This window comes from Lacerta agilis, chromosome 2, assembly GCF_009819535.1.
Source record: "Lacerta agilis isolate rLacAgi1 chromosome 2, rLacAgi1.pri, whole genome shotgun sequence".
NCBI lineage: Eukaryota > Metazoa > Chordata > Lepidosauria > Squamata > Lacertidae > Lacerta > Lacerta agilis.
In genome coordinates, this window is record NC_046313.1 from 35,518,281 (window position 1) to 35,530,465 (window position 12,185).

The 12,185-nt window shown below is 40.9% G+C and overlaps 1 protein-coding gene across 5 annotated transcripts in view; it reads left to right on the top strand.

Annotated features, from left to right (window-relative positions):
* Positions 1–770: 770 nt before the first annotated feature.
* Positions 771–12,185, top strand: part of TBCD (tubulin folding cofactor D) — a 120,975-nt gene continuing 109,560 nt past the window's right edge. The window contains exons 1-7 of one of the 5 annotated variants that reach the window (XM_033139510.1): positions 771–881; positions 2,033–2,249; positions 5,168–5,218; positions 5,424–5,521; positions 7,867–7,968; positions 9,298–9,444; positions 10,570–10,625. In XM_033139510.1, coding sequence (XP_032995401.1) covers positions 2,057–2,249; positions 5,168–5,218; positions 5,424–5,521; positions 7,867–7,968; positions 9,298–9,444; positions 10,570–10,625 — 647 coding nt within the window. In that variant the 5' untranslated portion in view covers positions 771–881; positions 2,033–2,056. The other 4 variants (XM_033139513.1, XM_033139511.1, XM_033139512.1 and 1 more) reach the window with 4 other exon arrangements.

Here is a 12,185-nt window from a genome sequence, read left to right on the forward strand (position 1 = left end):
GCACCATGGCGCCAGATAAGCTTAAGACTGCCCTGCAAGTAAATAGATCTTTTTGGCCAGATATGGCATGATTTTATTAGTTTTGGGGAAAAGGACATAACAGACACACACCAATGCAGGGATTTTTATTACTGAAACAGTCACACCTGTCCAAACACTGATTTCTTTTTCCCGCCTGCTAACCTCAAGAGACTGGACTTTCATGGGGCATTGTGATTTCGATGGATTGGAAGACTGAGGTCATTTTCAGATCTGTGGTACAAGATTATGACTGGCAGTTTGTTTTATTTTGTTTTCCTTTTTCACCGTTGTCTTTGCTGCAAAAGTTATGCAATCAATAATATAAAAATAAAAGACAATGCAGGGTCTTCGTTTCCTGCACCCCAACAATGCTTCCAATCTGGCACATTTATACCCCCCGTACATGCACATCTGTTTTAAAAACTCCCAGGGCGGCTCATGCACCTTTTACGCTTCTTACAGATATTATTATTATTATTATTATTATTATTATTATTATTATTATTATTATTATTATCATTATTATTATTATTATTTAGCGGGTTATGACCAGCGCTCTAACATCCAAGGAAACGCCTCCTGCACAGCACAGGGCAAGCAGCTCTTGGCGTTTAAAGAAAGACTTTCCCGCGATGTAGCTCCACCAGAAACACCACACCTACATCCCGTCTCTGCCACAAAAAGAAAAAATTCCTCCTTCCCAGCCAATCCCCTTTCCCCTTCCTCGCCCTCCCTCCCTCTGCTGCCGGGCCCCTCCCCTTCTCGCAGCCCAGGCGCGGACGTCCGCCGAGCACTTCTGACCCGCGCGAGGAGCCGTACCAGGAGAGGCCTCTTCTGAGCGCAGGCGCCAACGACGAAAGGTAATCCTGCAAGTGGCGAGCTCTTGTGGGACTCGCCGTGGGGAGTGGCGCTGAGCTTGGCTCGGGGCTTTCCGTGGTTCGCAGGAGCCTGGGAGAGGCGAGGGTAGGGCCAGGGGCGAGATGGCGAGCCTTCTTGGGAAACGGGAAGAGGCTTTCCCACGATGAGGACGCCCAGGGGATGTCTTGGGCGCCAGGCCCCGGAGAAGGAGGGCGGTGCGCGGCTCTGCTGCATCTGTTAAAAAACCGCCCTCAGCTTCAGCCTTGCACCTCAATTAAGGCGGAATTCTCATGCTTTTCAGTTCGTGCGAAATGCTTTTCTCCGCCTCAGCCCTGAAAAACGAATGCACAGTATTAACTCTCTCTCAGTATGGCAACAAAAGCCCTGGTAATACGTCGGGTGTTAACGGGCGGGATTCCAGGTTCAGGGGTGTAGCTTCCCCGCTGGGCTTGAACGCAGGCAGGCCTGGTGCAAGCAGCTTCAATTGCTATACATTTTTATTTGCAAAGGGACAGTGCATCCCTGAAGGCAGCCCTGTTTAGGGAAGTTTTTAAACTGATATTTTAAATGTATTTTAATGTTTGGTGGAAGCCGCCCAGAGTGGCTAGGGAGACCCAGCCAGATGGGCGGGGTACAAATAATAAATTATTATTATTATTATTCCCGAGCAATCCTCATGGCATGCATACAGCCATACTGCATCAAGGCCTTATTTATATTTTTAAAACTGAACTAACCTTTCCATCCCTGTCAGAATAGAAATGTATCCTCTGGAAGCGGATAGGATTTGGAAGAGATGGGAGAAGGGGCTCTTGTTAAATTGCATGTGGAACATGAGATATATATAGCAATGGAAGGAAATTCCTTTTATACACTGTCCCGTTATTTTTCTATGGGGAAAGAACGGGCACATGCCAGCACAGATTTAAGCCCACTGAAAATAATTGAGCTTAAGTGCAATTCTCTTATGTGCTCTTGGATTGCCACCATCGTGCAAGGCAAATTTGCAGTGTAGTTGTACACAAGTCTACTTGGAAGAATTCCCCATTGAATTCAATGGGTCTTGCTTTCAGGAAGCTCAGTATAGGGTTGTAAACTTAATTGGGAAATTTAACTGTGATGGTAAATGCTGGTTTGCTGTGTCTCTGCCTAGAGAAGAATTTGTCACGAGCTGAAGATGGTTTTAAATGAGATGAACGGAGATGGGTCTGAGCAAGAGGATAGCAGATGCCTGGAGCCTGATGTCATCGCCAAGGGAAATATACTTGAGACCTTTTCAGAGAGTCAGGAAATACAGGAGTTGATTAATTCTCTCAGATCAGTGCATGGAAACCTATCATTGAGAGAAACAGCGCTTGAAAAATTTAAAGGTATGAGGTCTCCCTTTTAGTATGTACAACTGATGATTGGGATGTTGTCACCAGATCCTACCAAGTGTAATGGTTAAGCATGTGAATTGTGAACTAAGATGACTCTTGTTCACCTTATCCATTAACTCTATAGACCTAAAATCCTCAACACACTTACTAGAGAGTAAGTCCCACTGGATACAATGGAGCTTATTCTGAGTAAAAGATTGATCAAGATTGCCTTGTAGGTGGCCATAGGAAAGCAATAGCAATTTACAGTATGCAAACAGTAATGCTTATTTGAAAATGTTCAAGTTTTCATAATATTCTCAAAATGTTAATCTCTTTATTGCTGAAATAAATTGCTGAAGTGGATTGGTTACTCTCTAAAAATGCCATTGTTACCATTCCCTCTGAGCTTTGTCCTAAAATAAAACCACAAAGGAAAGTTAGGATACAAGCTTTTGTGATTACAGACATGGTTGCAGTCTGTTATAGAATATTGCAGATGATTGCCTCCTATAACTCTCCAGTTGCATTTGGTAGTTCAACATTACTGAATAATAGAACATTTAAAATGACTTACTGACCTGCTTCACACGTCACACTGAGCCAGATCATGGCAAAGTAGTGCAAATGTGCAAACACTTGGAGAAGCGATCCCAGCCACTTCTCTCCCACCCAGTTTTGTTGCTGTGCTGACCTGTGCCATGGTTTGGCTTAGCATGTCATTCAGATCCAGACTAGTGGTTTAGCTCTCACCATAGGTTTTATCCAAGAATGAATGCAGGTTCAGATGGCTTAGCTCAACATTGCACAGTAGCAAAGTGGCTGGGTCCAGGAGATCACACACTCTTGTGTTCACATTAAACCATGGTGTGACGTGCAAACTAGTCCATTGTGGAAATGCAATAAAAAACAGTGAAGCAATAATAACATTAGAGCAAAGCGGACAAATGGGGTTGTTAAATTTCTCCAAAAAAATGAGTATCCTCTAGCACAGTAGCGGGGAACTTCCATCCCGTGGGCCTAATTAGTCCTCTGATTTTGGCTTGTGGGCCATATCGGCAAACCACATCCACCTGGTAGTCACTCAGTGTCAAATGATGTCAGGTGTTGTGATCTGTTAAATCCAATTCAGGTACTTAATTGGAGGTAAGCCTCTGCTGCCACCTTGTACTCTCAAGGAGCAAGCACATAATACTGTAGCTCTAGAATTGGAGATAAGCCTGTGCCTGTTCCTGCAGCCTGAATTTAGTGTTGCCTGATGTCAGGTGATTGTCAGGTGGATGGATCCCCCCAAATGTCTCAGAAGTGGCACCTTGGAGAGTGGGCCAATTCTGGATCCAGTCCTCTGACTGAATCTAGTTCCTCACCTGCTGTACCAATAACACCTTTAGAAGGTTCAAAAGAGAGTGATGATTTAATGTAGCATCATTGAAGTGCTTGTATTATGAATGAATGAACAAACCAACCAACCAACCAAGCAACCAACCCCTTTACAGGAGAAATAATAATAATAAACATTTCTATTTACCCAGGCATTTGGTTGCTGAAGCATACTAGCCATGGCAACTTTGAAATTAGTAAATGTGAGGATATATAATTGATTTTAAATATTTCTAGATGGCTTTTAAATTGTTTCAAAATGTTTTGAATGTGTTATTTTATTTTAAATAGTACAGTGGTACCTCAGTTTAAGAACAGTCTGGTTTAAGAACGATTTGGTTTACAAACTCTGCATAACTGGAAATAGTGTCTTGGTTTGAGAACAGAATCTGAATGGTGGAAAGGCACCAGCGGCGGGAGGTCTCATTAGGGAAAGCGCGTCTCGGTTTAAGAACGGACTTCCAGAATGGATTAAGTTCGTAAACCGAGGTACCATTGTATTATTTTTACTTTTTGATGTTTGTCAAACTGGGCTCCTTTAGAAAAGAGGGCAGGGATAGAAATGCAATAAATAATAATAAATGTTGACAAAAACAATTTTTGTCTAATATAAAGTTGGAACATATATGGAGAAAATATAAGCTGCCATTTAGTGAGTCAGACTATTGATCCATCTAGCTTAATATTGTCTTCACTGACAAGCAATAGCTTTCCATGGTTTCAGGGAGAGAGTCTCTCTCATCCCTACCTGCAGATGCAGGGGATTGAACTTGGGACCTTCTGCATGCACTGAGCCAAAGACTAATTATAAGAACAGTAGGCTTTGCCATCTGAGTGTGTAATAAGAGAGTAGAAGTAATAATAATAATAATAATAATAATAATAATAATAATAATAATAATAATAATAATTAATTTATTCATACCCTGCCCAGCTGGCTGGGTTTCCCCAGGCACTCTGGTTGGCTTTCATCAAACATTAAAAGCTTCCCTAAACAGGGCTGCCTTCAGATGTCTTCTAAAAGTCTGGGGGTAGTTGTTCTCTTTGACATCTGGTGGGAGGGCGTTCCACAGGGCGGGTGCCACTACCGAGAAGGCCCTCTGCCTGGTATAGACTGATAGTCTGCCTGAAGTAAAGAGTGATGAGCCAATGAGAGGAGCATTTGCTCTGGGGACATATCACTGGCTCATTTATGAGAGTGACTCCAGACCCCTGTTGGAACAAAAATATTTTTTAGTACAGTAGTTGGGAAGCTTAGGGATAGGAATAAGGGGTGGAATGGTCTAGTATGCTCTGTCCTACCAGTTCCCCTGGTAAGAGACTTTTTTAGGAATTCACAAGAGGACATAAATAATTTGATTTAATCATATATTTCCACTTGCATTTTTAAAAAGCAAATGGTACTCCTTTGCTGCTCAGGATAACTATTGACATGCTATTTTTTTAAAGAAACAGTAGTTTCAAGCTAGGAATGTTAATGCTGTTTCCTTTTAAAACAACATTTTCAGATTGATTTCAGATTTTCTACTGGATATGCTTTTATCTTTCAGTTATATTGAACAATTATCAGGAACAGCCTCACCTTTTGGATCCACATCTAGGTAAGTTTTGTTGTGCTGTTTTTGAAGATTTTGATAGAATCTTAGAATACAGTGGTGCCCCGCTAGACGAATGCCTCGCTAGACGAAAAACTCGCTGTTCCTAAAGTAGTCTTGACATTGTTTTTTTCCCCAGACACGTGTAAAAATAAAGAAACAAATATGCAGAATAATGTCTTTTCTACCATTTTGCCTGTGTTTTCTCTAGAGTCGATGTTGAATTCACTGCTGCTTATTATCCAGGATGAAGCATCTCCCTGTTCTTTAATTCATCTGACCTTTCAATTTCTTTACATCTTTTCAAAGGTAACATGTTAGAAATGGGATTCTCCACCCCAGGGGATATGTTTCAGTAAGCTCTAGAAATACTTGGTATTTAATCTGGGTTTGTTAATAGTTAGGGTTCCACTTTCACAGTTCATTATCAGGAAGTCAGTACTTCATGTTTTCTGAACAAAAGTTGGTAATAAGAATATTGTTTATAAGCTTGTTGCTTGAAGTACTACATATGCGTAAGTGACTCTTAATTATGAGTTATTCCCCAGTTTTCTGCCTTGTGTATTAGATTGTGAAATACAGAAAGACCAGCTTGTGACTATGCTGGCACAGTGAACTGCAAACAGGAAAAGAAAAGAAATGAGACAATGAACAATGGAATGGACATTGGTTGCCATAGTCCTAAAATGGTTCCCTATTCTTTTATGAAAGCAGTTGCTATAAATTCTCAGTGCAGCGTGACTGATTGTTAATATCAAATAGTCTTACTATCTTTATTCTGCTGTAATGGCAGAATGCTAACCACTAATTGTTCTGGTCCCCCCCCCCCTTGATCTGTATGCCTGACAAAACAAAAAGTAGTGTGAGATTACAGATAATACTGTGTTTTGTTGATCATATATTTATACATTCTCAAGGGCTCTGGGTTTCCAAAAGTCTAGGTTGGGGGCCTCACTGGGATTTCTGATGGAGAGAAACTGAATGGCAAGTCCTTGATTGCTACAGTCCTTTTTACCTTTTAGAAAACAAAGTGGTGCAGAGAAGGTGTTGGTTGGAGTTAGGGAGGGAAGAGGTGGTAACAGGATGACTGTGAAATAGTTATGGGGAGTATGTAGGAGCTTGGTAGGTAATACCTAATGAAACTATGATTTCTTAATGATTGTGAGCTACAGTGGTACCTCGCAAGACGAATGCCTCGCGCAACGAAAAACTCACTAGACGAAAGGGTTTTGCGATTTTTTAGGTGACTCGCAAGACGAAATTTTCTATGGTCGTGCTTCGCAAGACGAAAATTTCAATGCATTCCTATGGGAATTAAATTTCAATGCGTTCCTATGGGAAACCGTGCTTCGCAAGACAAATTTTTCGCAATACGAAACAACTCGTGGAACGAATTAATTTCGTCTGGCGAGGCACCACTGTACTGCCATCAACCAGAAATAAGCCAGAATGTTTTGCAATCCAGTTTCTGGAGTTCCAGCAAAGAGAAACATGCAGCGTTTCTTGTCTTGTACAAGTGTTGCAACCATCACAGGCTGGTATTTTTAAGAACATGACTTTGTGGTGGAAAAACATAAGGAGGAAAATGTGTATATTGATTGCTGTTGAGGACTTTTCCTTCTACCCAAGTGATACTTGGGGTATTATTATTTCATATACTTTACCAAGCTCAAATTAAAGTCACGTAGCTTAAGTGGCCAAAGACCTCCTCCATTGCTATGGCCAAAGACCTCCTCCATTGCTAGTTGAGATACCAGTATCTACCAGCTACAGATCGAGGGGCATATAAATGGCAGGCATGAGAGACAGAAGAACTAGAAACAGAACACGCTAAAAATATTAATAAATAAATAAATAAATAAGTTAATAATAATAATAATAATAATTAATAGAGTGGCTATACTAGAAGCTGAATGGCTGTGATCCAGACAGCATACCAGACAGCACACATCTGATCAAGCCCTCTCAGTTTCCACAAGTGCTGATAAATTGCTCTTTATATGCCTGAGTATACAAAAAAAAGATTTGGGATTTGATGCAAGATCTCTTTTTAAGGGGAATGTCGCTAATGTGGGTTTCTGTTTTCCCGAATGGTTTGCTGCCAAGTCTCATTGCCACAGATGCTGTTCCTCTGCACTCTTCCTGTATCTCTGGGGCCTGATGGCATCAATTATGGGGGTGGATTTTGCTGGGCGGGCGGGCGGACCATTTGCTATCCCTTTCCTCCTCCTTGATGCTATCTCAGCATTCTCTTACTTTGTTTCCATTGTTACAGAGGTGGTAAGCCTTTGACTTGTACCACTTCAGATGCAAGTGCCAGCTTACACAAACAGCTAGTATGTTAGGAAGAACCGTTACAGCCTAGCCTTCTCCATGATATGATAATTTTCTGTAGGAATGTTTCTTCATGGAAGAGTATCCTATTGTGTGAATCCCCACCTGTAGTCCAAAATGGTGTCGTCTAGACACAAATTGACTGCCTCAGTGAAAACTAGGCCTAGTATGCTATAAATTAAACCTGGTACCTCAGGTGTTTTTTTGTGGGGGGAGGGAATACTGCATAACACATTGCTTTTGTTGCTGCTGTGTCCTTCATTTTTATAGTACTATAACTGGAAATGAATTGTTTACTTGAGAAACATTTTTTTTGCTAGGTACGAGGGTATAAAACTTTCCTTCGCATGTTTCCTCATGAAGTAGTTGATGTACAACCTGTCTTGGATATGCTGGAATCTCAGGATCCTAAAGACCATGAGGTGAGTTCATGTCTGCCCCTGCTTGTGTTGCTCACCAACCCCACCTATAATTCTGCCTGCATCTCTCCCAGCAACCCCCCTCTCCCCACTGCCACAACTCATTAGACCAGGGATGGGGAAGCTTTTTGGATCCCACCTCATAGGCTAACTTTGAATTACATGAGATAATTTGGATGCTGCATGATTGACAAGTGGGTTGTCCCGCTCACCTGCCCAAATCCCCACATCAGAGGTTGGAAAGGGGAGGTGTGAGAAGGGTTGCACAAGGCAGGCTTTTCAACCTTTTGTGATCCTTCTCCTCCTTTCCACTTCCCCCATTGATGTCAGACATGCAGAGGACAGCCATTTCACCCACCCCCATCCCTCACCGAAACCTCTGTATGTAAATGAAAGAAACGGATAGGGGAATGCTATTAAAATATACAGTGCCTGTATCAAATGCTAATCCTACTCGGGGGAGAACAACTGAAAGTAATAAATCCATGCATTTCAGTGGGTCTACTCTGAGTTGGACTAGCACATTGTCAGTTTCATGAGGAACATGTGCAAATATGATTACATGTGTTTTGGATGGGGCCATAGCTTAGTAGTGGAGCTCATACATTGTACGCAGAAGCTCCTAGGTTCAGCTCCTAGCGTTTTCAGGTAAGGCTTGGAAGGAACCCTGTCTGAAACCTTGGGCGAATTGCTGCCAGTCCATGTGGTTTACACTAAATGGGAGGAGGGGGGCAGTGGTCTGTTTTGCTAAAGGGCAGCTTTGTATGTTCACAGGTGTGCTTTCACTCACACTGTTTTGAAACACTGCTGTCATATCTGCATGCTTTATATACCCTTTTACCAAAAGTTGCTGCTTACCCTGTACAGTATTCTAAAGAGGCAATTGCATTCTCACTTATTTCTGAAGGTACAGGGAACTGCACGTTGAAAATTAAAAGCTTTTATCTTGATAAAAAGATACGGGAATGAGAAAACTACTTCTGGAGCGTTCCATCTATGAGCTTTTTCAGAATAATGAAATTCCTATCTTATGTTTGCACATGTCGTCAGGAACCATGATTTGTTGGGGCTTAGGCTTGTGTGTGAATAAAGTATTCTAGCTGAACCTTGTTCCATTTAAACTTGTGTAACTGTCCTTCCATATTCAATTAAAACTAAATCTTGGAGGTCCTATTTCATTCCTACATCTTTCCTATTTTTTTTGTAATAGTGATCTACATTTTGCATATGGAGATGGTTTTCACATGTGTGTGCTGCAAGCTTTCTGGGGGCACAGACTATTTTTAAAAACAACTTTTATAATAAAGATAATTTTTTTCTGTGTTTTGTTAGACCTGGGAGACACGCTACATGCTCTTGTTGTGGTTGTCTGTAACATGCCTGATCCCGTTCGATTTGGCACGGCTGGATGGAAACATCTCTTCCCAAGAAGGATGCCCCCGAGTGCCAACAATGGATCGCATCCTCAAAGTGGCAAAAGCGAGTATTGGTGGATCTATTCAGCAGTCTGTAGAAAGCAGAATATCTTTTGTAATATTAATAAGCCTTTACAGTTGTTTGGGGTTGTTCTGGGGTATTAGATTTAGTCTTGGACTTAGGTGTGGGAAACCTCATTTAAAGGCTTATATTTGCTGTGATGTATGTTGTTTGGCAAGTCACTGTTTCTTAATTTGAACATCTCATCTGTCAAATGGTAAAACAATAACTTGTATTATTTATTTCAACTGAGGATCACAGGGCAGTTTAGAATATAAAAAGACAAAAATACATAACATATCATTTAGAAATAAATTAAACGGTGCAGGAGCTAGGATACAACCTTGCTTAACTTCCTTTGTAGCTGGTCCGGATCCTGTGAGCTTCCCATTTGTAGTGCAGTGCACCTTCAGCACAGTGCTTTTATATAGACATTTAATCAAGAACAATAATCTTTTATCTGTACTCAAAGAGTTTAACTTATCAGAACATAACATATAAAAAGATATTTTAGATAAAACAAGATAGTTGCTGTAAAATACTTTGCAAAAAAACCCCAATACAGTGGTACCTCTGGTTGCGAACGGGATCCGTTGCGGAGCCCTGTTCGCAACATGAGCAGCGCGCAACCTGAAGCGCATTCCGGGTTCAGCGCATTCATAACCCGTGCCGAATGCAACCCGCAGCAAACGCAACCAGAGGTATGACTGTATAAAAATATAAATTCCTCATAATGTGTTTATATTAAGAAAATGTGTAGTTGGAATCTTGTTCATCTGTAAATTTGAATTCTTGTGAATTTATTCTCCATTATCTTCCCTGGGATTAACACCAAGATCACTCTGCTTGTGTTTTAAATATACCAATATTTAATTTTCACTTTTAATAAGATGAAACAAGGAGGGTGTTTGCAAAAGGGCTTTCCAACAGCCCTATACTGCACTTTGAAGTCCCAATAATTCACACTTCAGTAACTCTGTATGAAGTCCATATTTGGATACCCCTTCTGTGGTTTGTCCCCATTCTGACTTGCATAGATACTTAGGTGAAGTGTTTGCATGCAAACATTGTGAACATTTGGTTTTAATGTTGCAAACTCCTCTAACTCAATTTTGTTTTTGTTTTTAGTCCTATTTGATTGTAAGTGACAAAGCTCGAGATGCAGCTGCAGTTTTGGTCTCAAAGTAAGTCACTTAAGCTGATATTGACAGAAGATGTAATGTCTCATTACTGTTGGTGTATGTACAATAACATCCTCACTGCCTAATGGGAGGATTCCTGTTCAGGGTGCCAGCTAGCCATGCTCTAACCCCACGACATATAAGCTGTAATAAGCTCAAGCAGTCCAGTTGAAGCTAGCTTCTCACCAAACGTTCCATTTCTCTTTTTCAATGGACACTCAACGCTCATTGGTTCCTTGAAACACTGAGCTGTTCACACTTGGCCATTTTGTGTGGGTCCTTTTTGTGTTATTTTGAAAAACGTTTTGTTCGGCTGAGCATCACTTGAACCTGCTAATACTTTCCTCTTGTTTCTTATAGTTGGAACCAAAACAAGGCCATTATCGGCACTCAGCCACCTAAATTTGCAGGTTGCGGGGAACAAAATTATATATCTAAACTGAAGCCTCTTAGCATCCTGGGTCATTGAGAATTGCCTTCTTTTCCCTGTCTGGGAAAAATTGATAGTTGCAATATTTCTGCCGTAGGTGCTGACTTTAAGGAACTGATTTCTTTTTCACAGTATAATCTTATGAAGTGATGCAACAATTTATAAGTGAAATGAGGGTTTCCTTATGTTAATGGTGTGCAAGCATAACCAGATAGCTTAGACCACTTTTAAATACTGCCCCAACATTTGTACAAAACCTCCCATTGAATTCAGTGATGAGATTCCCTCCCTCCCCCTGTCCAGCACTGATTTGTCAAATGGACTTGTGAAATCTATGGTAAAAACTAAAAGGTTATCCTTCTGGCAATGTCTGGTTCCTATCACACATTTTTTTATGCTGGTTTTATGGTGGCAAAATTGTTTGGAAGTTAAGAAGTAACAATATTATCATTGGCTCTATTGTAAGAATGTGGTTATGGAATATCGCCTATAGCAAAAGGCTCTTCAGGCGGCACAAAAAATGCATTGTATTATGAAACTGGCCTCAGAGCATTGGAGTAAAGTAAATGTAGGTTTCTAGTGACATCTAGTGGGAGTTCTAAGCAAACCGACTAACAATTTACAGTATTTTGGATTGGTCAATGGTACATAGTGGCAGATGAACCTTTTGACAGCAGTGCATGTTGGTATATTTCATATCAATACTTTATCTTTGTTTTTTGTTTTTTAAATATCGCTATAAAGCACTTGTCATTCAAGTTCTGTTTTTGGTAAAAAAAGAAGAAGTGGGAACATAAACCTTTCTTGATAAGAATGGTGGAAACTAGCACTGTGGTTTTCTGCTAATATTAGCATGGAAGAAGAATAGAAGTTGTCTTCTGCTCCTAGGATTGTTCTGCTACCTTCTGCTTATTTGCATTTTTCCCTAGTGACTCTTAAGTATTCACTCTGTTTCTTGATTTGCTTCCAGCTTTTCAGATAGTCATACCTTGGGTTACAGACGCTTCAGGTTGTGCGTTTTCGGGTTGCGCACCGCGCTGAACCTGGAAGTACTGGAATGGGTTACTTCCGGGTTTCGGAGCATGTGCAGAAGCGCTAAATCGTGCTTTGCGCATGTGCAGAAGCGGTGCTGT